Genomic DNA, 25444 nt, shown 5'->3' on the forward strand with positions numbered 1-25444 from the left:
TTCCACCTAGTATTATCCAGTCTGGCACCTTGTTTCCACCCTGCAGCGGCTCCGAGCTCTGTTAAGGAGTAGTTCCATTTATACAGTCCTGAAATTACACTCGGCCCTCGGAAGGCAACCGTGAGGCTGATGTGGCCCCCGGTGAAAATGGGTTTGACACCCTGGCTTAGGGTGTCTCCCTGCTTGCTGCCCTTCCTGGTCACAGCTCCGGGAGCGCCTTCACGGTGGAAACCCAGAGCCTCTTGTGGGAGCGTGCCCCGGTGCTGCCTCAGGCCAGGGGCTGCCGGGAGAGGTGGGGTGTAGGTGAATGTGGCAGTCCCTGGGCAAAGCGGGGAAGGTGAGGGCCTGGTGCCCATGGGCATCTGTGGCCAGGAGGCCACACACAGCTTGGGAGGAGTTGGGGAAGCTGGGAAATGTTTCCCCTCAAGGGGGGCATGGCCCCACAAGGGAGTCTGCTGGTCCCCAAGTGCTGCAGGTTTGGAGAGAACAGAGCCAGGCTCCCCGCCCTTCCTCTTGCCAGGGCTTACTCTGCTTCCCTCTGAAGGCAACTGGAGCAGGGTCAGGCCCTTGGACCAAGGGGCCCGGGGAGGACACGCCCTGAGAAGGGGGGGCAAGCCCATCCTTAGGGCTCCTGCCTGCCCTCTCACTTCCCAGAGCTCGAAAGCACAGTGGTCTCCAGTCCCCTCTGTCACCACCTGTCCCCACCTCAGGAAAAACCAGCCTCAATACCCATGGCTAAGTACGGCAGCGCCTACAGGTTCTTCCCGAGCTGGGGCCGGTCTGCCTTCTGCAAATCTGTTCCTGTGGAGGGAGCCCTGGGGGAGCTCATGGAAATGACCCCCGAGATGCGGAAAGAGGAGAGGAAGGAAGGCATTAGCCTCGTGAAGTCCGGGGAGGCAAGACCACCCTGAAGAGCCCTCCCCTAGGATTTCTGAGCTGAGGTCTGTTTACCAAAAGCCACCGAAGCATCAGGTTTGGAATCCCGAACAGTCTCATTAAGCAGCGACATTCGAACCAGCCACAGCTCCTGAGAGCGGGAAGGAATGCCGGAACGAGGAGGGAAGCTTCACCGGGAGCAGGGCTCTGCAAAGCCAGGCGCCACCTTGCCTGGGGCCGGAAACAAAGCTGCTGGTGCCCCAGGGCAGTCAGTGAGCCAGGCCCAGCCAGGCAGCCACAGCTCAGGGCCCCCCCCCCCCACTTCCACCCAGCCCCCAGATGTCCTCTGTCATTCCTGGAAAATGGATGAGGCTGAGTCTCAGTGGTGAGCCCAACAAGCTGGGAGCTGGACACCGGGTCTCCCTGGGCGGGAGGACAGAGGGCGGCAGTTGCAGGGCTGGGAGCAAGCAGGCGCCAGCAGATGCGTCCCCACCCCCGCTGCCGCCCCCCCAGTGCTGGTCTCCCAGTGACCCAGGGCCGGCTTTTCGGGAGGTTTTCTACTTTAAAACAGTGGAGAAGGTCTAATTTCCGATCAGCCCAATGCACCCCGAATACCGTTCCTCCGCTACTCTGTCCCCGGACACTTGTCCCCAGGCTCCGAAGGGCCACTCACCTGCCTTCCTGGGTCTGCTTGTTAAAGAGGACACAGTCTAGTTCCTAGGGCGCTCGGCGGAGCTGGTGCAGCAGCTCTCTCATTAGGGAGTGTCGCTGCCCAGGCGAGTGGTGAGTGAGAAGAGTCCCCCAGGGGTCGGGCTTGGAGGCAGCAAGTCCATTAGTCCTATTAGGGCATTTTCATCTTGGCGCAACGGGCTGAATAATTCAGGAGCGCCGCTGCCCCTAAAAGCCCAGGGAGGCCCAGATGCGCAGCTCGCCGGCCAGGCCGACTCAGGCTTTGGGGCTGGTGGGGGCATCTGCGGGGGTCCTGCCATCCCTTTGGACTCACCCACCATCTCCACTGCTACTGAGGGCCAGTAGGTGACAGGATCCTGGAACCGTGGTGGGAAGGGGCTGCCCGGGCTTCCTGTCATTGGAGGATGGGGCCCAGGCATGCAGCCCCCTCCCCACCGCATTCCCAGCGGTGTCTGCGGTAGGGCAGCCAGGGTCCCCATGGCGTGTGACCGCCACCCGCGTGGAAGGGGCTGCGGTCTGAGGAGACCCCCCTCAACGCACGTGTAGACACCCCACCTCCCTTGCACTGGGATGCTCCCAGGTTGGCATTCAGCACCTATAAATGGTCAGAAGTTTCTGGAAGCTTGGCCACTACTTGGCCACTCTGCCAGGGAGGAATGCAGGGACCCCTCCTCATGACACACAGCCTGTCCTGGAGTTTTGGGGGAGATGCTTTGAGGCTGACCTCTGGGGTGAGGCTGTGCTGACCTCCCGTGCCAAGGTCATGACCCTACAGACACTTTGGGTCACCCCAGGATGCCAGAAAGTCTCAGCATGACATTACTTTCCAACTAAAAAGGCGGCCAGTGTGCGTGGGATCTCGGACAGAGGCTGAGCTCTTCACCCCACCACCTACCAGCAAACAGGATGGCTCAGGCCTGGGGGGCGGAGACAGCACGCGAAATGCAAATGTGTGGCCAGGAGGGGACACCCACAGAGAGGACCCGCAGCACCACTGCCTAGAAAGGCCCCGGCTGGGGAAATGGGTGGCTTTTCTCGAAGCCCCAAGCCCGCCGTGTCCATCAGACGCAGTGGCTGGAGGTGGCCCTGGGCCTCACTGTCGGCTGGCAGTCATCAGCCTGACGCCCTCTTAAGGTGGACCCTGTCCTTCCTCAGGCCACTGCTCCTCTCTGTCGAGGCCACGTTGTTGCTTCACAGGCCCAAGGACGCGGCTCCAGATGCCCCGTCCCCATGCCCTGCCCCTCGCTGCTCTTCCTGGGGTTCCTTCGGTTCCGCCGGCCTCATCGCTGCTGGCCGCTTCCTTCCTACAGCAGAGCCTGGGTCCCCACCCTGCTCAGCCACTGCCTACGGCTCCCCGGTGCACCCCAAAGGCAGCTTGAGCTGAGTAGCTTGGTGTTCAAGGCTCCCCGGCCACCCCACCCCAGATATCAGACTCCCATCTGCCCCTACAGGCTGGCTTCTTGTCATTCTCTGTGCCGTCCCTGGTGGCCCATCTGTGAAGCCACCATTTCCTGTTCTCTTGCACCTCTCCAAGTTGTGGCTCAGGTGTCGCGTCGACTAGAACGTTCTTCGTGGTTTCTGCATGGAATCCAGTCCAGACCTCAAGGTCCAGCTCGAAGCCCAGCGCTGCCGCTCGGAGAAGCTGCCCTGACTCTCGGCGGGCCGCAGCCCCTCCCTCCTCAGGACCCCGCAGCTCCTTCAGCTTCTTCCAGGGGCGTTCTGGGTACTACCGGAGTTTTGGGCTCTGGGGTAGGTGGCATTACTGTGGCCGATCCTCTGTCCCGCTGTGTCCTGTGGGACTGGTTCCTCCCATGGACGGGGTGGGGAGGGGGTTGGGAGGTGGTATCTTTCCTGCCCTCTGACATTGGGCTGGGTCATGAGATTCGCTTTCACCAGAAGAATGAGCAGAACTGGCTGTGTGGGTTCTAGCCTTGGCCTTTAGAGACATGACATGTGTCTGCTTTTCCTCTGGATTTTCTGCCATGAGGATGGTCCTGGGACATCCCCCCACTGGGAAGGACGGGAGGACGAGCAGCCGGACCCAACCCACAGCTCAGAGCTGAGTCCAACCTAGATGACCGACTCTGGTCCTCCCACCAACATCCAAGAAAGAAATGAATGACTGCTGCGGCACAGCAGTGAGCTTTGGGGCTGCTCGTTATGCGGCATTCTGCGTGACAGCTGACTGATACAAGGGTGCCGGCGGGGCATGCCTTGAACACCTTTGCCCAGTTGCAGAGAGGCAGTCCCATGCTGACTGACTTAAATAACCACCGACAGCCCCACCAGGGCCTGGGTGGTGAGGAGCCCCCACTGGGAGTGGCACCCAGTGTGCTGGACACAGGTCTTCATCAGAGGTCCCACAAAAGACCCCCAGATGTCCGTGTGAAGAAACCACACTAAGATCCAAAGGCAGGGTGTCCAGGGCCTGTGGTGTTGCCATGGGGCTGAGAGGTGGGGAGCGGGTGGGGACTCAGTTCTCCAGCAGAGCTCATCCTGGGGGCAGGGGGCCTGTGCGCCCTGAGGGCCTGCGGAGGATGCGCTCCACATTGGGTCCGTGGTGTCTGACGGGTAGTGGGTGGCTTGGAACTCTCTCCCTCTTCATCCTGACAGCTTCCTCCCGGGCGCAGGCCCTCTCGGCTGGCAGGTCTGAGCGAGGCACCTTTCCGCCCGCTGGTCTCACGCCGCTCCTCTCTTTCTGGGAGCGAGGTGGCCGGGGGTCTGAGAATGCAGCTCGAGGGCACGTTTGGATTCCTGGGCTGACCCTGCTGTGACGAGTGCCACACGTCCGCTCGGGCAGGTTGGGCGTGGCACACAGACGCCACGGTGAACGTTTTGTCCCATAAACATGTATGAGCCCACGTGCAGACCTAAGTGTTTAGGGCAAAACCACGCCCAGCCAACATCCGAGTGGAGTTCGAGGCTTGGGCGGCTCTTTGGAGCTCTCTGTAGGGAGTGAGAGTGCGTGAGAACAGTAGCGGCGGCAGAAGGAGCCCAGGGACCGGGTCATGGACCGAGGTGTCGGGGCTGCGGGAGGGAAAGAGCCACACGGATCCAGCGGGCCCTGCACCCACTGCCCGAGATTCCTGGTGCGTCGAGGGAGCCTCCCACGGTCCCGTCATGCTGGGCAACACTGGTGCCTGGAAGGCCGAACGCCAAAACACACAACAGACCCCAGGGCCCTGTTGCCAAGAGCCACACGCACCGAGTCCCCACGCAGTCCCAAGGGTGGCGGAGCCGACCTGTGGTCCTGTACCCTGACATTTTCCCGACAGGAGAAAAACGCCGAAGTAAGTCTCCAGCGTTGAGAGACTTCCCAGGAAGCACGTACCCTCTGGGGCACCTCCCTGCTGGGGGGTTAGGACGAGGCTGCCTGCAGGGAAAAGGGGCAGCAGGAGGAGGCCCTGCAGACACGCTGCCTGTTCCCTTGGCACCACGTCCCTGGGGAACACAGCCTCTTGCTCTTGGAACCCTGCTGAGCTGGTTCACTAACCAACGGAAAGGCTTCGGAAGACAGTGGGGAGGGAGGCTGCCCCTCCCTGAGGCAGGTCCTGGGGGCGGGGCTGGCCTTGGATGACACCGAGGCAGCAACCAGCTCAACCCCCAGGGAAAGGGGGGCTTTTACTCTGAGAACCCAGGAGGCACAAACCGCGATGGGACAGCGAGGCTTTAAGGTGGAGCCAGAGAGCTAAGCAGGTATCACAAATCAAAGCATTTTCTACGCGAGCAGCACACCTTCCATCAGGACAGTCCAAATGCCAGGGGGCAGGACTCCGAGAGAGAACAGAGCCGGACCTCGTCGGGGCATTTTACCTCTGAGAAGCCACTGGGGGTACACGGGTCTGGGCGCACGGCCCTCCCGCCCGCTCCCCTGCCCTCATCTCGCGGGTTTGGGGGAAACGGAGGGCTCGTTACCTGTAAAACTGGAGCTGTCTTTTGGGGCTCCCATACCGAGTACTGCGGACAGCGATGGGGGAGAGAGGAGGGAGAGAAGAGAGAGTCCACAATTGGCATTAACCACAGGGAGGTGCCCGCCCGGATGCATCCGCCGCGCACGCAGCTCCGGCCCCACCCCGCTCCACGTTCCACTCCGCGCGGGCCCGCAGGAAGGTGCGCCCGGCTCCAAGCGCTCGGCGGCAGCGCCACCCAGTGGCGCGCGGGGGTAGAGGCCGTTCTGTCGGGACAGTGGGGTCCCTCCGAGCCTGCGGCACTGCCCGCAGAGCGGGAAGTGAGACGGGAGGTAAACCCTGGGGACAGTTTTGGATTTGAACGAAATATGCTTCAGAACGACAGCGGAAAACCCTCGAACCAAGAACGACCTGCCACCTGACTCGCCGGCGAGTCTGCACGTGACCATGGGTTCTTTCTGGGATCTTGAGGGCACAGGGACACCCCTTTTCCCTGTGGTTTCCACAGGCACCCTCTGTGACTGGGGCCCTGACAGTTATCTGGGAAGGGCCCTTCCATTGCTCCAGGACTGACGGGCGCCAGGGTTCCGCCTGGGCGCCAGGGTTTGGGCCGGACCGTGCCTGCCATCTGGGTTCTGTGCTCGGGAGATGTCTTCTGCCGCCCTCCCTGTGGTTCAGCCTGGGACGTGGCCGTGTGGAAACACCCAGAGCTGGATTTGGAAGTGGGTTCTCAAGGGTGCCCGCCCCCACTCTCCCCAGCATGTGAGCCCCACCTAGGGTGTGAGGGTAGCTGGGGGAACCCCAGGACCCCAATGTGCCAGAAACAGAGGCCAGGAATGGCTGTACCTCCAGTGGAGTATTTCCGGAGTGGGCGGGGCCAAGACAGGAGACTAATCCGGGCTGTATCCCACCTGGAAAATCTTGGGTTTTCTCTCCTACTTTGGCCTTAAAAGCCTTTATTCCTTTCCCTGGAGAAGATGCCGGCCCTCCACACCTCATGGCCTCGCGGGCCTCACGTGGTCCTTCCCTCTGGGTCAGGGGAAGGACGGTGGCCCTGGGGACTTCTCCTGGAGTCAGGACTGACCCTGGGGGGCCCTGGGGGTCGGGGGTCACCTGTAGATCATGCCGGGGGAGCCCGTCTGCCGCAGGGAGAGCCGAGCTGGGGAGCCTGTGGTCGATTCCGGATACATGGAGCCGGCCTCACTTGTCCAGACCCGTGCTCTTCTTCACGAGGGGAGAGGCTGGAGGAGAAGCAGAGGAGGGGGGGGCTGGTTACAAAAGACCAGTTGGGGCTGGCCAGGGGGGTTTGCGAGGGTGAGGGCCCAATTCAGGGGTCTCTGCATGTCACCCATCAGACAGACAGACAGACAGAGATCCACGGGGCCTCGGACGAGGCTGGCGACGGGGTCCAGTGGCTGGGAGTGCCTCCACCCCATCTGTCCACTCTCTCACCCGACCCCTCCTGGGGGCCTCTCGTCCCTCCCAGGCCGCTTGGCTGAGGCTCTGGGCACATGCTTCTGTCACCCACACTGCAGGAACTGTGGCCCCCGGGGAGTCTGTGGACTCGGAACTGGGGACTCTCTGCCCCATGCCAGGACGACCGTCCCCCAGGGCCATCCTGGCTGCCTCGCCTCCCCTGACCCCTATTCCAGGCTCCTGGTGCCACCACTCAGCGTTAAGGTGCCTTGTGACCCCGGTTCCTGGCCCTCACACGCCCTGTGACACCCCCCCCCCCTTAGCTGAGCTGCAGACCTAGTGACTTGCTCCTGACAGCAGAACGTGGCACAGGTGAGGGGACACCACGTCTGTGACTAGGCGACAGAGATCGTGCCTTTGTCTCGCTTGTGGATTCCCCTCTGACTCGCTGGCTCTGATGAGGCTGCTGGGCTGGGGAGGCCTGTGCGGCAAGGACCCGAGGGCGGCCTGGTTCCCACGCCTTTCCTTCTCCCTCTCCTCTCTCTCCTCCCCGCCCCCCTCCCCTCCCTCCCTTCTCTCTTGCCCAGGGCCACTCGCACACGTTGGGAAGAATTCAGCGCATCCAGGACAGAGAAGAAAGTTAACAAGTGGCTTGAACCGAGAACCTGTGAAGAGAGATCGGTCCGACCTGGGCCTGGGAGTCCAGGATGGAGACGTGAAATAACAGAAGACGCTTTCTGACTGGGCCTGGCTGGACCGTCCAGACGTTCTGGGTGACTAAGCTGCCATCTGGTTTTCGTGGGAGGAGGCTGGGAGGGCACAGGAGGTTGGACTGTCGGCCCCTGTTCCTCACTTCTTCTGGCATCCGTGTCCTTTGCAGTCCCCCACCGCGCACCAGCTCCAGCCTCGGCCGTGGGGCACTAGCCCTGGAGCCTCTGCCATCGCGGTGGACAAACGTGCCCCAGGCCACCCCATGAACCCAGACTGCACGTGCCACCTGGTGGCCTGCCACCAGCACCCTTCTGCTGGTGGGCGGGGTTTTAACCTGAGCACTCCGGGGGGCACATTCCAGGTCATCCTCAGCTCGTTAAATTACAACTCCCTCCCTTGAGCATCGGGAGCTGCTTCCAGTGCCCACAAAACAAGGCCACGCTTGTCTCCCCTCCGTAGCTTCTGGAGCTCAGGGAAAGCCGGGCGGCTGGAACCTTCACTGAGTGAGGTGATGGGGGAGAAAGCACCCTGGGTGCCGGAGGGGCAACTGTTCCTTCGGTGGAACTTGCCAGACCCTGTCACATGCATTGCTGTCTTCTTCTCGGGCCGGCCGATGGCCAACTTCCATCCTCCGGTGGCCTGGGAAGACCCACCCAGGGGTCGGGGAGGGTGGCGGAAACTCACTTTGTCGGTCCTCAGGCTTTGCTGCACCATCTGCTTTCCCTTGCCGCCTCTCTGCTTCGAGCTCAGAAGGCCGCTCGTCTTGCCCACTTCCCCAGAAAAAGGCTAATCTCTCATAGATGCAATGGGTGTGATTCAAGGTCATGGGGTGGGGGCGGAGGGGGGCCTGTGCTTCTTAGGCCCCCCTGTGGCCACATCCAAAGTCTGGATCATTCTGGAAGTGCAAAGGTTCCAGAAGGCTTGTCCCTCGATAGCTGAGGTTGTGAGAATGACAACATTGTGCAAGTTACCCATTGCCATGTGACAAGCAGCTTATCACAGCACGCCGTTGTCACTCAGCACGCCTTTGTCACTCGGCGGTTTCAGAGTCAGGAATTGCAGATGGATGGGGTGGTGGTTCTGACTTGGGTCCATCCTGAGGCTGAGTTGGAGGCCAGCTGGGGCTGCAGTCCCACCTGAAGGCTGGCTGGGGCCGGGGGCTGCTCTTCTCACATGTCTCACGCATGTGGCTGCGGGCAGGTGGCCTCCAGTCCCCGTCACCAGGATCGTCCCCCAGAGGAAAGACTCAGAGAGACAAGCCGAGATGTCTTTTGTGACTGAGGCTCAGAGGTGTGTTCTGCTGGTGGCAAAGACCGACCGGAGTACGATGAGGGCGGGTGCGAGGACCAGGCTACCGTGGAGGTGACCACAAAACCAGGGACTGTCCCCCACGGTGACTCCCTCCCCACATGCCCTGAGATCCCTGGGTTGTCGGCTCTGGGTCACAGGTGCGTCCCAGGGCCCAGGTGGCGCCGGCTGCACGGCAGATGCCCAGTGAACGCTGAGGGAGGGAGGCGGACGGGGCGGGCTCAGGCTGCCCGGGCGCGGGGGACCTCACTGGTCGGCCCCGAGGCCGTGGGGCTCAGGGACGCTACTTTGCATGTTGCTTCTCACAGCTCTCAACTGTGGCTGTGACTTTTCCACAGGATAGGACCCCACCTTTACAGGGCCACAGGCAGCAGAGGCCACCGTGGTGACTGTGTGCCTGAGAGAGACAGGAAGAGGTGTAACTGCTCCAAACCACACAGATCCGGAAGGCGCTTGCATAATACCCCCTTCTCTCCCCTCCTCTCCCCCCGCCAGGCACCGGGCCCGGACCCCCTCCTCTCTCTGAGCAAGGCTGGGGCAAAGACCGAGTGCTGCTGGCGAGGGCGGCTGCTGAGTCCACATGCGTGTGGGGTGCTGATCTGGCACAGAAGCCGGGAGGCCCAGTTCCGGGGGGGGGGCCTGGAGGTCCGCAGCTCGGTTCCCAAACAGCACCCTCAGGCCCTCCTCAGATTCAGGTGGTGGGAGGAGGGGGAACAGGGTCACAGCCAGGGGCCCTGCTCTTAGCCACATGAGACCCACCAAGTCCCAGAGGCCTTGTCCCAGCGAGGTGGCCTGCCCACCTGCCACTACACACGTGTCCTGGACCTCACGTGGCCAGATGAAAGCAGGAGCATCCGGGCCATGGAGCCCCATCAAGAATTTCTTAGAAAGGTCACAGACTAAACATCCCAGTCTTTCCAGGGCAATGTTAGAATGCCTGCCCCGAGCACAGACTAGAGAGCCCGGCACAGTGTCCCATCCACACCTCACTGACACCGCAGCTCAAGAAAATGTCACCACTGAGAAGTACCAGCTTTCCAAAAGTGACTCTGAAACCCCCTTGCACAGACCACCCAGACTCACCCCGTCTCCTGCCCCCTGCCCCTGCCAGCCGGGGGGGTCTGGGGAGCTCCTGCTGCATCAGGGCCCACATGGCAATGGCTGGGGGTCTGCCAGGGGTCTGCCAGGGGTGGGTGGCCCTGGCCCCAAGTCTTGGGAGCAGTCACCCTCCCTCCCTGAGAGGGAACAGGGGCTTTGACCATGGGGTGGCTCCTCCAGCTCCCAATCAGCGAGTACAGGTGGAAGGGTGCCGAGCGGGGCCTCCCCCAGCGCCAGGTAGAGGGGGCCTCAGGGCTTCACCGACCTCATGAGCTGTAATTGGTCCGGGGAAGACTTGGGAGCAGCCCCCTGTGCTGGGCAGCCCTGTAACCCAGAGCCCTGGCTACGGCTCCCTCAGTCATTCATTCAGCAGTCGGCCCAGCTCCTGCTCTGCCTGCTGGCCTCCTGTTGTGACCACGCCCTGGGCCCAGAAGTGCAGAAGAGCCAGGTAGGGAAGGGCTTCGGGGGTCTTCCAGCGGTCCTGCACTCAGCCCTGCAGCGGCGGGACCCCTGCATTTTGTTTTTAAGGCAGAGACCCTAACTTCCTTGACTGGGAAACCATGTTCCTCCCGAGGAGGGAAATCTCAGGCCAGGGGTTCCTAGGAGACAGCAGACGGGCAGGAAGCCTGGGTAACATGCAGGGGCTGCTCCGGCAGCTGGTGCCACCTCCCACCCCATGGTGGGGACAGAGGTGGCCCTGCGGTGCCCTTGATCTCCAGGCACCTTGCTGCTCCAGGGATGAAAGCAGCTCTGGTGGCAGAACTATGTCACGGTCAGACTCCTCCACTGGCTGCTGGCTGGGCTCCCTACCCACCCACTGGGCTGTCACTAGGTCATGGGGGGGCCTGCTGTGTACCCTAGCATGAGGGGGCACCTGCAGCCACTCTGCTGACAGGTGGCCACACAGGCTCTGCCCGGTCCCGCAGGGTGTCTGCAGGGGCCGCTTCCACCCCGCCTGCAGCCAGTCCTCTGGGGGTGCTGGCCCGTCACACCCTGAATCGTAGGGAGCACTCAAGGCCTGCTCTGCACAAACCCCAAACCTGTCTTGGGAAACAGAGTCCCCGGAACACCCCTGGTACCTGCTCCTGGGTCGGAAGGGCCAGAGGCAAGGCCATGTTGGTGGAAGGTGAATAGACACTGGTGTGCGGGGCCAACCAGGAAGTCGGTGGCAGGAGGTGCCACAGAGTGAAGGACGCCTGGGAAGCCAGGGCCTTGGGGCACCTGGGCGTGGCCTCCAGTCCCAGGCACAGCGGGGAGGAGGGCCCACACCCAGCCTTCTCGATGGAACAGCCCCGCGGCTGCGGGCAGGGAGGGGGCAGGACAGCTACCAGCTTGCCCTGGGATGTTTGAGTTCCTGTTGACTGGTGCCAGAGCTGTCCCCAAGGCCCTGTGCAGGGCACCGCTGCTCCCATCTCTGCAGATGACAACGCTGAGGTCAGAGAGGTCAGGCTGGGCTTGGAACCCGGGACTGGCTGACTGCACAGCTGTGCTCTGAGCTGGGCCCTGCTCAGACCCCCAACCGGGTGGTGAGCCAGGGAGGGCTCTGTTGCACCTCGTCCCATCCCTGGGCCCAGCACTGCGCCAGGACCCAGTGGGCACAAGGAGATGATGTGGGAGTGGGTGGCAGGGAGGACCGGGAGGGGTGCCCGCTCTGTGGGTCTGTAGCCTCTCCCTGCCCTGCCTTCCCTTCCTGGGGACCCCACTGGGGGGGAGCAGGGCAAAGGGAGGCCTGGGAAGGAACGGTCCACCCCGCACCTCGACCGGTGAGGAGGCTCTGCAGCCTTGGTCGGTAGTCAGTCAGCTCAGCTCCTACGCGTCCATCAGTCTGTCGGACGGGGCCACGGGAGGGGGGCAGAGGAAAGGGGAGGGAGAGGTGAACAGTTCGGGGTGCTCGGTGAGTACTCGTGACTGACTGAGGACGGCAGGGGTGTTGAGAGGAGCTCGGGAGAGAGAACAGAGGAGGAGAGAGGGGAGGGGAGGGAGAGCCCAGATGGGAAAGGGGAGGAACAGAGACCCTAAGGGAGAGTGGGGGACCCGCGTGACTGGGCCCCTCTGGGCCGCGCCCTCTCTGTCTCTAACCCTCGCAGGCAAGCGTGCTCCTGCGGACAGACGGTCAAGGCCCACGCCTCCGAGGCTCTCCCCACGGCCGCACAGCCCAGCAGAGCCCGAGCAGGCGGAACCCGTGGGCCCGGCCCCAGGCCGGGGCTCTTCCCTCCACCTGTCCATCGACCGCCCCTAGAGGGGCCCCTCCGCCTGACACAGAACAGGCGCCCCCTTCTGTTGCCTGCTGAGCACGTCGCCAAGACCCTGTGTGTCCTTGGACACAGACGGAATTCCCACTGTCACGGATCTCGGAGCAGCAGGTCATGCCCTCGCCGCTGCCTGTCCCATAGCCACACACACCGGCCCTCAAACTGTGGCTTCGTTCCCGGCCCCTACACGTAGATCGAGTTTCCCTGGGGACTCACCAACTCTTTTGTAGGGTTCCCGTACCTTGGCCCGGGGTGCAGGGGACTGTTAAAGGCTGGGTGGCAGGGCTCGGAACATCTCACTCAGTCAGCAAGAAGCGTGCTCTCCGCACTGGGCGCGCCTGGGCCGCGGGTTCCGGCTGGGTTTAAACGTGGCGGAGAGCTGCCGCCTGGCCCAGCTGCACCCACACGCCTGCTCCAGAGTCACCTACCAGCCAGTGTGGCCTTGGCCCAGCCATCCACAGAATCTGGGAAAGTTTCGTGTCCCTGATGGAGAGGCACAGACTGTTCTGGAACGTTCTTCCTCATAGAGGAGGCTGTCTGTAGCAGGAGTGAGGCTGGGGGTGTCTCAGGTCGGATTAGGGGCTGGGGGAGGCAGTACAAGGCCCGGATGGGGTGGCCTGCGGCAGCCGGTAGGGGCCTCAGAGGGGTTCTAGGTATTTCTACAACTTAAGCAGCAAGTACCGACTGAATCTGCCTTGAAGTGACTCGCGGTCCTTGGAGCCAGGACCCTGGGCTGTGTCTCCTGACTGTAGAGAAGACGGAGTTCACGTGCCGTGTGGGGAGCAAAGCCCAGTCCAGTGCCCAGACACCAGCCCCCTCCGTAAGACCCCCACACTGGGGGCCTGCCCATCTCCACCCAGGGGAACACTGAGCAGATCACCCCGGGGACAATGAAGCCAAGAAAAAGGCCCTGACATTGGTGTGACGTCAGCTCCCCGGTAACTTCTCTCCGACAGGCCCACTGCCACTCTCTGGAGACAACAGACCCTGTCTTGTCGCACAGCTGTCCCTGGCGCCCTGGAGGACATCTGGCATTGCCCGCCCACGCCACGGAGAGCAAACAACATCACGGCTTTCGAAGCTTCCGCAGAAGGTTTCCGACTTAATAATTAACGGCTACAATTTGGGCGGATGTCAGGCAGTGGGCTTCACACAGCCGCCACGCGGAACTCCCACCAAACTTACAGGCAGCCGGGCGACAGTGCCCAGTGCGCCCAGGATGCGAGGCTGAGGTCAGCCAGCCAGCAGGTGTCGGGCAGGAACCGGATGCTCCAGGGTCCAACGCCAATGCCTGGGCGCCTTCAGTACCCGCCCTCTTCATTATCGCCTCTCTCCGGACCAATGGACACCCAGGTCAAGGTCACGACTGCACCAGCTGCTTTGCCCGTGAGTCTCACACAGTTACTCTCTGGTCCTCTGCAGGAGAGGCCTGCTCTGCCCTGATCTAGGGAGGCACTGGCTCTGTCGTCACCACGCCTTGTGGAAGGCCACCCTCCCTCCTGCAGAGACAGGGCCTCAGACACTGGACACCCCCATCTGCTTTGCACATGCCCGTTGGGGCCACGTGCCCACCTCGACTGCCCACGCTCACTTCCTGGCGCTCCTTGGACATTACCTCTCTGTGCCGCCTGCATCTACACGTGCCACCCCGCCAAGCGCTCAGTGCCGAGCTCCAAAATGCTCCTGGTCTCTGGGAGCGCGTCCGTCTTTCGTTTGGCAGATCTCAGGTGGTTTAATGACTTGTGAGCCCACCCGGGGATCATCTCCTGAGATCGCAGCCTGCTCTCCGGGATTGGACACGCTAATCTGCCTTAATAGCGACACCAGAAGGCAGACCCTTCTCGGGGGCTGCGCCATCTGCGGCACTTTGCCCGTCCTGGTCCAGAACCTCACTTCAGTGGGGGGCGGGCAAACGCAGCAGATGCACCGGTGCCAGGAGGGGCCATGTGCCACCCCCACCAGTCCCCCCCCAGTTGTGTCATGGGTGATGGGTCTCCCAGAGCCTTTGCACAAATGCAAACCTTCCAGGTTGAAACGCTCCCTGCACCTTTGTTCTCTGGGAGACACCTCCCCACTGACATGCAGATTTTCCCAGCACTCAGGACAGGCCCCGTGAAAAGACCTAATTGAATCCAGGCCTTGGCCCCGTGGACCACTGAGAGGACCCCCTTCCGCCAAAGCCCTGGGGCACCACAGCGGGTGGAGGCACCGCACAGCCCTGAGGCTTAACGTGGCTCCACTCTGACTGGTGGAAGCCGGGAGTGGGTGCTCAGATGACATCACATGGAAAAGGAGGTCCCTCCTGGCCCTGCCCAGCCCTGCTCTGTGGGGTCCCCCTGCTTCTCCCCCTCAGCTGTCTGAGGAGCAGAGTGGGGCATGTGGCCAGCAGGTGGGCCTGGGTACCCCGCCAGCCCCTGGGAGTCAGCGGGAGGCCCCTTTGTTCTGAGTGCTGCAGCTGTCCACAGGTGGCAGATGGGTGCCTGCCCATGTGTCCCTTTCAGAGCAGCTAACCATTGTGACTCCACCGTCCCTGCCCGAAGAGGTCCTTACTTAAGAGAAACCTAATTATTGCAGACTCTCAAAGCAAAAACAACCACATCTCCAAAGCCCCAAATCAACGTCAGCATAAGAAAGCCCCACCGAGCAAAAGATCCCACCCTTAGTTTTGAGGTGGACAGGGTACTTCCCAGGATGCCTGAGCATGTGACAAAAACATCTATGGCAGGGGACAGCACACTGGTGCAGGAGACAGCCACAGTCGACCTTTTGGGCCATACGGGCCAGGTGGTCTCCATTCCAACTCTTCAGCTCCGCTGTGTGAGAGGAGCAGATACTATGTGGATAAAGGGCGTGGCTGTGTGTTAATAAAACTTTATTTAAAAAGACAGGTGGGGGGCCGAATTTGGCCTTTGGGCCACAGTTTGCAGATCTCTGGCCCATGTCATTAAAAACAAAGGGACGGCAGGCCTGCGAACCAAAGGATTGCAGTTCAATTCCCAGTCAGGGCACACACCTGGGTTGCAGGCCAGGTCCCCAGTAGGGGGCGTGCGAGAGGCAACCAGTTGATGTTAGTCTCCCTGTTTTTCCCTCCCTCCCCTCTCTAAAAATAAATAAAATCTTAAAAAACACAAAAAAGTGACATCCACAGAAAGGAATTCAAACAGATGTGACCATGTTCACAGCACTCGCAGCTCTGTCCTCTTGTGGGACATTCTTTGTTAGGAAGGGGACCCCTCAGGTCCAAGGTGACCCCATGCTGCCTGCTGGCCAAGCTCGCTGCTCAGCAGGGTGCCGGGGAGGAGGGGAGACCGGCTGAGGCGCTGTGCACTCTGAGACCTCGTTGACCTGCTTTTCCTTAGCCAGTAATTCTGACCATGGGATCCCAGGCCTGATTTATACGTTCGGGTAAACACGAAAAGCCACTCCCATGCCACTCTCTGTGGTGCCGCTCACTGGGGACAGCTGGCCGCGGGACGAGGCTGCCACCTCTGAGACTGAACTATTTCTGGTGACTGTGCCTCATCTATTTTTTGACTTGAGTTGCTCACACAGACTATATGTTCTCGCTCCTGCAATGAAAGGAAACGAACGCGGTGTTTTTAAACCCTGCGTGTGTCATCTCATGATCAGGGCAGATGGGCCACCCGCCCTCTCTGTCTTGGCTGTGAACACGGTTCAGAGGCCGCGCCTCCATGGCCTGTGCACGGCGACCATCCGGTCCTGGGAGAAAGGCCGGGTTTCAGCGGCTGGAGGTTCGGGACCTCCGCGTGCTGGAGCCGTGCACGGGCAGAGGAGGTGCAAGGCGCCCTCCAGAGCGGCGACCCAAGGCATCACTGGGTGGGGCCGAGTCAGGGCTGCTGGGAGTGGAGCGTGCAGGCAAGAGGCGTCGGGATTAGGGTTTTCAGGTGCACTCCTTCGCTTGTCCCCGCCCCCAGCCCTGGGAGGGCGGTACTATTGCTGGCCAACCAATGAGGGCAGCGGAGGAAACTGGGGCTCAGAGTGGTGAAGGCCGCCGGCCCAGGTCACTAGTACCTTGGCCCTGAACTGCAGCCCTCCGTGGCCCACTCCCCGCAGAGAAGGAGCCACAGCGGCCTCGTCCCACGAGGTGAGTCCATCTACACTCTCCTAGCTCTCTGGGTGGCCGGGGAGACGGCTAGGTCGGGGCACAGAAGCACGAGCAGCGGTCTCAGCAGGAGGCCGTTCCATGGTCCGGGTGGGAGCCAGGGTGGAGGGGAGGTGACCCACGGCGGGCAGAGTCAGGAGGCCCAGACCAGAGTAGTCTAGCAGGTGGGTGTGGGGTGGTAGAGGAAGACAGGTGCAGGGTGGCCTCCTGGTTTCTGGAGAAGAGCTGCGGGTTCCTGAGGCAGGGGTGTCTGGGGACAGGCAGTGGCCGCTGGTCTGAGATGCCCGCTGGACATTCAGGTGGGGAGCCAGCTGTGTTCTCTTCTGGGCTCCTCCTTGGTCCCTGCTGGAGCGGCTCCCCAACTCCTGCAGGTGTGGTCCCTCCTCCTGGGACACTCTTCATGTCACTAGTCAAATGTCACCTCTTCAGAGAGCTGGAGGGGTGGGAGAGCTCTCTCCAAAGTGTCCTGTCTGCCAGGTCAGCACATGCCAATTCCTGTGGAGTGCCCGCCCTGGCCTGTGGTGGCTGTTCGCCTGGCTGCCCCCCCACCAGGTGGTGAGCCCCCCAGGGTGGCTGCTGGGACTGTCTTGTCCCCTGTGGCCCAGGACAGGGCCTTTGCTGCGTGCACAGGGGCATGCCACTCCCACTCTGGACAGGCCAATTGTAAAAAACACAGACCTCCTTGCATGAGGCCCAGCCAGGTGGAGCGGCTGGGTGTGCTGGAGGGAGGGAGTGAGGTCATCCTTCCCGTGGCTCCTTCCAGGAGGACAGGTCCTTCTGCAGCCTTGGCAGCTTCCTCCCAGGGCTTCACGTCAGGATCTTGGGGTATGGCTCAACTCAACAGGCTCGGCAGGGACCGGGTTCCCCATTGGGCGCCACCTCACCCCTCTGTCCCAGACTCCAGGACTGCTTCTCCAGAGCGCCCCCTACAGCTTTCTGGTTTAACCTTCTATTTCCTGAATGCCACCCCAGCCCTGGGCACCCTCCTCCCCCACTGCACAGCACCAGCCTAAATCCAGCTGGGGCGTCTGTGGGGCTGAGCCCCCCTCCTGCTTTCCCATCTCTTATATTGACTGGCGCAGGGATCCGTGGGGCGGCTCCCCCACTCACCCTTGGTGACGTGAACTGACAGGACGGCAGGCGGCTGGCCCCCCAGTACCTAGCAGACAAGCTGAGGGCTCCCCCAGGACCTGCCGAGGCAGGGGTTTTCAAGGACTGGGCGCCCCAGTCACACTTAAGGTGTTACATTTGAATTGTGACAGGCAGTGCGGGACTTGCCCTTAGTGCAGGGACAGCAAGTTTCTTTTCAAAACAAGCTTATTTAAGGAAAAACATTTAACTGACTAAAAGGAAAAATGCAAACTCAGAAGTAGGACTGGTCGTGTGGACACCTGACCTGAATCCTGGGGGGAAGGCCAGTCACGGGAATGTGGGAACACCTGCCAGAGAGTGAGGCACCCCAGGTCACCTGCAGGCCTCCGAGTCATCCCCACACGTCCCGGGGGAAGGCGCGCTGGGGATTCCACGGCAGCATCCCTGGGCGGAAGTGAATTCCGGGTCACATGCAGGTCCTTCTTTTCTTTAAAAGCGGTTTTGCAGGCCCTTTGTGGAAGTGGGTCACAGTCCCTTCTCTTCCAGGAAGCTCATCCAGGGAATCCAGGGAGACTTAAAACCCGCAGGCCGGTGCCTTCCAGGACCACCCCGGTAGAAGCCCCAATGGGGGGGTCTGCGTGGCTGGTGCATCTGAAGGTGTGTGCGTGTGTGTGTGTGCGCAGGTGCGTACACACAGGCCCACTCCGTCCGTCAGCCAAGCAGTCTGCAGCCCAGTCGTGTACCCAGACGGATGCCTGGGAAGGACCTCCCCATGCAGAGGCCGAGGCTCCGGCCAGGTGGGGGTGCTGAGCTTCCTGGGTGCCGACGTCCTCCAGGGGCAGCCTCTCCGCGGGGCTCAGGGGGAGATCACAGAGACACACACATGTGCGTGTGAGGGAGTGCACTGGGGGGGCACAGAGCTCTCGGGCAGCCGTCCGTGGGGTCTCTCGTACTTCCCCACCCACCCCAGCTTTCTTTTTGCAATTGGTTGCTGCTCTTTTGACACCAAGAGCATGTCTCTCCCATTGTGGTGTCAGAACCAGCTGACCTTGCCCTTCAGAGAAGCTCTGAAAGACAACCAACAGGGGAATGAGGGTGGTCCATCCCTGGTGCAGGCCCCCGGGAGCAGGCAGGCCACTGCCATCAGGGGACAGGCGCTTCCTGCTGCAGGACGGGGAACAGGCTCACTGCCAGCCTGGAGGGCGTCTCCCTGGGGAAGCCCAAGCCCTGCCCTTCACACCGAGTGGGAAACAGCCCACAGGTCATAAGGGCCCATGGCCAGGATCCCCTCGCCACTGGTGCCAGTGAGGGGACAGCAGGCAGGCAGTGGTTCTCTGCCTACATGCCCAGCTCCTGGGAGGCGGCCATTTGATTCTAGAGGACTCACATGGGGCCTGGGCCACCAGGGCCGCCATTGTCACCACTGCCATGGCCACCACCACCATTACCATCACCATCACCACCAGCTTTCCCAGTACCACCAGCACCAACACTGTTACCATCACCACCAGGAGCACCATCACTGCCATCACCACCTGTACCATCACCACACCTTTACCAGCACCGCCAACAACACCTGTAATATCACCACACCTTTACCAGCACCAGCACCTTTTCCAGTACCGCCAGCACCACCTATACCAGCACCTTTACCAGCACCACCACCATCAGCAGCACCACCACGGCGACAGCATTTCTAGTCCTTCCTGGGCCGAGGCTGCAGCTGCAGCAACCTGAGTACCCGGCTGGAGCATCAGAAGTGGAACCTCTGCACACACCTTTGAGCGGGACCATCAATTAGCTGAGGGACAGAGTGAGGGGGAGGTCTGAGGACACACTCCATCCCTCCCCCTGCAAGGACAGCAGCGACAGTGGTACCCGGTGTCTGTGGGAGGGCCCAGCTCACCCCACTCCTTTGGTGGTCCCCACAGTAGGAGGGGTGGGGAGCTGCCGCGTCTCCTCATAGCCGGACCGAGAGCTTTTTGGCGGAGCCATGGCAGGAATAAACACCATGGCGTGTGCTTCCAGGGATGAGGGGGAGCACACAACCTCGCCCGCAATGACTGTGCTTCAAAGCCTGACTCAGCAGCTGGGAACAGCTGACGCAGGAGGAAGCAGAGGCGGCCCCAGCTCTGGGTGGGCAGATGGATGGACGGACAGATGGGCAGGCTCCAAGCTACTTCCCTTGCTTCCCAGGCAGAGGGGTGGGTTTTAACAGCTCACCCCCCAGAGTGGGAGAAGGCATCAGAGACAGTCTCTCCACGCGCCCTGGACACTTGGCCCTTCCTCAGGTGTGGCTGGGGTCTTTCCCTCCCCAGACCCCCCGGGTGAACCCACATGGGTGGTGGGCAGTGACCAGCAGTGCCGCCTGCTGGGGAGCCATGGGTGGCCCTATTTGCCTGGCTGAGTTTCTGGGTGAACACGAGAGAAGGTGGAGCCATCCACTCCTGGCCAGCCCCACACGGGGACTCTCTGGCCATGCTTAGCACTGTGGCTGGCACAGCATAAGGCTGCCACCCTGGCTGATCCTGACCCGTGGGGATTCCACATGCAGGGACGCTGGAGCCCTGGACAGTGCTCTGATCCCTGCACATCACGGAAGTTTCAGCAGGACCCCTGGGAGCAGTGCACAGGCGCAGGCTCCCTTTGTGGGGGGATCGGAAGCCTTGGAAGGGGGCGTGCTAGGGAGCACGTCTGATGGCTCTGGGGCTCCCTAAAATCCTCCTGGGGGTCACACATTGGCCTCTTGAAAAGGCATTGACCTTGGCCCCCCATCCTGGGACCTGCTGGCCTGTTACCCTCAGGTGAGCTTTGGTAACAGGTGGAGGACCTTGGCTTCCGGGGCCTCTCTAGGCTGCTGAGCCCATCACTGAGCTCTGCCCCCAGGTGTGGCCAGAGGAGGGCCCGTCCTCAATCCCACTCCTTTGTATGTGAGCGTGAAGCCCCAGCTCCACGTGTGACGGCTGGCTTTCTGGAGGGGTGACCCAGCACAAGCCAGCGGGACCCCATGTCCACACTCTGCCCAGTCCCCAAGGGCAAAATCCGGTAGACGAGAAAGAACCTTCTGGAGGGTGCTGGGGCTGGGGGTGGTCTCCGTGGCAGAAACCCGCTGCAGTGGGGCCATGTCCCCTGCCCTCACCTGAGACATGTCTAAGTCCTAATCCCCTGTGCCTATGACCTTCAGTGGCAAAGGGGTCTTTACGGGTGGAATTAAAGTGAGGGCCCTGCCGTAAGGTCCTCCTGGATTAGGGTGGGCCCTACATCCAATGACAGGTGCCCTTAGGAGGAGAGGTGAGGACACACACACTGACAAAGGCCCCGTGGCACCAGAGCAGAGGTGGCAGCGATGCTGAGGACTGTGGGCAGATGCCAGCGCTGGGGACAGACTCTCCCTTGGGGCCTCCAGCAAGAGCCAGTGGCTCACACCTTGATTTTGGACGCTCGGCCCCCAGACCCGGAAGAAAGTCACCACGACCGCTGTGACCGGCCCCCCTGTGCTATATCGTTCCAGGGTCTAGGAGACTAACACTCCCACCTAGCCTTTTACACCCTCTGACTGTAGCAGGTGTTACGGGAAGCAGAAAAGCGGCCTTCTCGGGGGGCCTGGGCCCATGTTCCCAGCCCTGCCTCCATGCCCAACCTCGGCAGTGGTGGGGGGCTGTGAGGAGTCCGAGGGGAAACCGTCTGCAGCCCCCCGCATCGGCGTCTCTGGCTGGTCCCTGGGGCCCCCTGCTCTCCACGGGGATGTAAAGAATAAATAACAAATGCTTCCAAATCGGACTGCATCCGGCACCACGTGACAGTCACGGAAGATTCAGACCGTGCCCAGGCAGCGGCACACCCTCGGTCTGAAAGCCAGCGTCCCTCTGAGCCCAGCGGCGGCTCTGCTGAGTAAAAACCGCGTCGAAGGGAACCGCCAGGCGCGCGCCTTTGCAGTCATGTAATTAACAGGAAGGCAGGATTTTAAGTGGAAATACTCCTCACTGGCGAGGCTGCCACGAGGCCACTCCGTGAGACGGGAGCCTGGGCTGGGTCCAGAAATCCTACCTATGGGACTGTGTGTAGAGGACGTGAACTTGGGTACACACAGATGTTCGCTGCAGCCTTCCTGAGAAGGGGGGAAAGGTGCTGAGCCCCTCAGCAGACACTGCGTAGACGAATTATGGGGAAATGAAAGGCTGCAACGTGGTCAGTCGGTTTACCTGTTTAAAAAAGTGCTCATGCTATAATGTCCAGCGGAGAAAGGACAGCACCCATGTCTCTGCCAGGATGAAGGTGGGCGCACAGGTGTATGGGGTAGGGATTCCTGCCTCAGACCCAGAGGGGAGCCTGTGTGCCTGGGTAGGCAGAGGAGACACCCCACTGCTGTGGTAGCAGGGGCTCTGCAGCCCCGAGCTGGAGCAGGGTGACCTGCTAGCTGGGTTGTGCCTCAGGTGATATTTCCCCTTTCTAGGCATCCTGGTGGCCCTGGCCACCAGGGCGGAGGCCGAGGGTGAAGCTCTGTCCTGCTGAGGAGGTGGTTGAGGGCACAGGGTCGGGGGTCCCTGGAGGTCATCTGCTAGCTCTGCTCTCTGGCAGCTGTGTGAGCCACGGTGGGGCGCAGACCTGTTTGCACAGGCTGTCAGAGCACCTGCTCCTAGGTGGCTGGGGGACTGAGCGTGAACGCGTCCAAGGGCTAAGCAGAGGCCCGACAAAGAGCAGGTCTGTGGCCAATGGCAGCGAATAATTACAGTTGTCGCTGTTCTCCTCCCTGCCATCTCCATCACCACCTCATTTCCATCACCATCACCATCGCCACTGCCACCACCACCATTATGAACATCATTACCACCCCCATCCTCATCCCCATCCTCATCATCTTCCAGCTTCCGATGAAGTGCCTGCCCCTTCCGGCAGGGTCACAGGCCTTCAGCTGTCCAGTCCTCCCCCTGGAGGTCCCCTCCCCTGGAAATCTGCTCATGACCACGCCCTTCTCTGGCTGCCACCTGGGACCCATCTGGATGCCCTGGGACACCTTCTGCAGTCAGGAGGAACTCTGTGCATAATGAAGTGGCTCAACTGTAAAAACAGGAGCGTGCAGTCTAACTGGGGAGCCGGGGGCAGCCAAGGTGCCAAGTGGCCGTGCACCTGTGGCCGTCAGCCTACGACACCAGCCTCAGGACCACAGCTGCCTCAGCACACAGCCTCTGGGTCCTGGCTTTGTCTCCGCTTCGGGGAGTGTCCTGCCTGCTGCTATTTCTGGCTGGGCGCCAGGCCCAGAGGCCAGGGCTGCTCTGCCCTCCCTGGGGCATTGCCTGTTGTTCAGGGTAAGGCAGGAGTGTGCCCCGGGGGCTAAGGGCCATTGGGGGAGTGGCCAGCCTGGGGAAGATGAGATCAAGGAGCCAAGATGGGGACAGGTGTTGCTTGTCCCCAGGGAGCGCTGGCTTGGCCTCACAGCTTCAGCCCCAAGACTTATAGCTCATGAGGTGGCAGGTGCATGGCAGGTCAGTTCCTGCAAGCAGGGCCTCTGAAGGTTCCTGGGCCGGACAAAGGGACAGAAGTGGAAGTGGGAAGGCAGTCCTGGCTGAGGGCAGCACCTGGGCCACCGGTGGGACCTCATTCCCAAATCACAGGTCACAGAGGACCATCAGGGCTGCGGCACTGACTTCTTTCCACGGCTCTGTCCCCCAGACACCAGCCCGGAGGGAGCTGGGGGGAAGTCGGCTGTGCAGAGTGCACAGTGAGCTGGCCTTGACGGTCTGTGAGGTCAGCTGGGGTCAGGTTAGCGTGCCTGTGGCCCGAGGTGGGCGGACATGCCCTTCGTGTTTCGTGGGGGTCCTGCCCTGTACGCCCACAGAATTTTCTAGCACATTCAGGGAAAGAGCATCCCCCTGTAAGGATTAGAAGGAGGCTGTCTGGCCTAGGAAGGGGGAGGCCTGGGTTGGGGGGCATGGAGCACCCACTGTGGGGTGGACCCCTGCAAAGGAGGGTCGATGCACGGAGCAGGGTCCTAGCAAGGATCCAGTACCAGATTTGCTTTTTGCCGGGAGGTTCTGTTGTCTGATTGTCCCGAGTCAGCTGGCAGCCTCCCAGTCTGGGGTTGCGTCCTGCACCCCCTCCTAGCTCTGCAGAGGGTGGCTCAGGCTGGGCGGACCGGACCCACGAGTGCCATTTCCCACGTGGCTCTGCCATCGGGGGAGTCTGTGCTCCGACCGTGCTGAGAGCCTGAGCTGCCGTGCGCCTGTCCGAGAGCTGAGCTGGGTCCAGAGGTGGTGGGCCGGACATGCCTCCGGCTTCACGGGACACACAGTCTGGGAGGGACCGAACATCAGCGACAACGACCACCATGGCCCATGCTTGGAGAGACCCTGGTGAGGATGCTGGGAGGTCCACCACCGGCTGTCAGTGGGACCCCCACTGGGCCACACTTCGACCCCAGCTCTGCCTGTAAGTACGATTACTCCCGAGCCTCAGTTTCCCTTTCCAGAAAACAAGGAGGCTGGAACACACACACACACACACACACACACATGCATACATACATACACACGTACATACATACACACACACACACCTTCAAGGAGTGAGGAGGCTTTCCTGAGGCCCGAGGGCTGGAGGCGCCAGGTCCCTTGAGGGTCCGAGGGAAGGGTCTCCAGGCCTCTGATGCCTTTGCTTGCAGATTGCTGGGTGGGTGCTCAGGGCTGCACCTGCCACCCACATAAGCTGCTACCCAGTGACCCACTGGTAGGACCGTGGGGCCCGGCCAGGCCCACAGCACCCCTACAGCCCAGCAGGTGACTGGGCACCTCCAGCAGGTCCCTGTGGTTACCACGGGGACCAGGCTGCAGGAGGGTGGAACAGCCCTCTTTCCCCATCCCTCCCAGGGACACCCTCTGAGGGAAATATGACTTCAGGTGGGGCCGGCGTGTCTCGGGACCTGGCTAGCTTCCCTCCTCCCACAGAGATGGCAGCCCAGCCCAGCCCCACAGGATAGTTCACCCATACACTCAAAGGGCTGGGAGGTGTTCCTCAAAGTGCGGCCTTGGAACCCCTGGCCCAGGGGCTGGTGAAGGAAGGAGCTGGCTGAGCTGCAGCAGGACACTCAGGGGCTGTCCTCAGGCACCGCTCCCTGTGCTCCCCATGTGTCCCTTGGTCTCATGCTCTCTGTAGTCACACCGTATGCCGAGCCAGCAGTGAGGCTGGGAGGAGGAGCCCTGATCCCCACGTCATAGGTGCCCCATCAGGGCAGGACACAGAACCGCATGCCGAGGAGGTTGTCTACAAAAGGGTGGACCGGGTGGGCGCTGCCCATGGACCCGGTTAGCCAGAAACGCGACCTCCCCGCCCACCAACCTGCCCACTCCTGAGCGTGCAGTGGTACGCACAGCTTCCTCTGCACTTGCTGTCCACTTTCTGCAGAGCCCTCAAGGTGGCAGAGTGCAAAGGTTACGAGAGGGGACTTCTGCGCCAAAGAGCTGGGTTCAGATCCTGGCTCTGGCTCGTGTGCTCTCCGAGACCTTAGGGCAGTCGCCTGGCCCTGCTGAGCCTGTTTCTGCCCCAGTGAAATGGGGACACTGGTGGCTACATGCCCATGGACAGTGAGGAGTGAACGAGTTAACACAGAAGAGGGTCCAAATGACAGGTGTGCCTGTTACTGGGAAGGGATGTGGCGGGTGCCTCTGCAGCCACAGCAGCCATGCCTGGAAGCCGCTTCCCCTTCTTTCTCAGCAGGGCCTGCCTCCCCCAGCAGCGGGGCTGCCTGTGGGAGCAGACACCTGCCGCGCCCTCTATTTCTCCTCTCAGGCACTGGGACAATCCAGGCTTTCTCTTGTCCGTTTCCACCTTCACCTTCCCTCTCAAATCCTGCACTCATGCCCACTCTGGCCCTCTCTTCTGTCCCCTTCCCTCTCGGCCCCAGATCCCAGTGACCATTCCCACGGTCAGGGAGGTCACCAGTGCAGTGGGTGATTGGCAGTCAATTCTCACTTGAA

The 25444-nt window shown here is 61.6% G+C and overlaps 1 protein-coding gene across 6 annotated transcripts in view; it reads right to left on the bottom strand.

Moving 5' to 3' along the window:
- Positions 1 to 25444, bottom strand: part of KCNAB2 (potassium voltage-gated channel subfamily A regulatory beta subunit 2) — a 61522-nt gene that overhangs the window by 30483 nt on the left and 5595 nt on the right. Inside the window, exons 1-3 of one of the 6 annotated variants that reach the window (XM_053660586.1) lie at positions 11087 to 11225; positions 6588 to 6715; positions 5482 to 5523 (exon numbers count right to left, since the gene is read on the bottom strand). The exons of 1 other annotated variant lie outside the window; for it this stretch is intronic. In XM_053660586.1, the coding sequence (XP_053516561.1) occupies positions 5482 to 5523; positions 6588 to 6664 (119 nt within the window). In that variant the 5' untranslated portion in view covers positions 6665 to 6715; positions 11087 to 11225. Of the gene's footprint in view, positions 1 to 5481; positions 5524 to 6587; positions 6716 to 11086; positions 11226 to 25444 lie in introns of those variants that run through there. 4 more of the 6 variants (XM_037154253.2, XM_053660587.1, XM_053660588.1 and 1 more) reach the window with 4 other exon arrangements.

The sequence above is a fragment of the Artibeus jamaicensis genome, unplaced genomic scaffold (genome assembly GCF_021234435.1).
Source record: "Artibeus jamaicensis isolate MK-2021 breed Jamaican fruit bat unplaced genomic scaffold, CSHL_Jam_final scaffold_847, whole genome shotgun sequence".
NCBI lineage: Eukaryota > Metazoa > Chordata > Mammalia > Chiroptera > Phyllostomidae > Artibeus > Artibeus jamaicensis.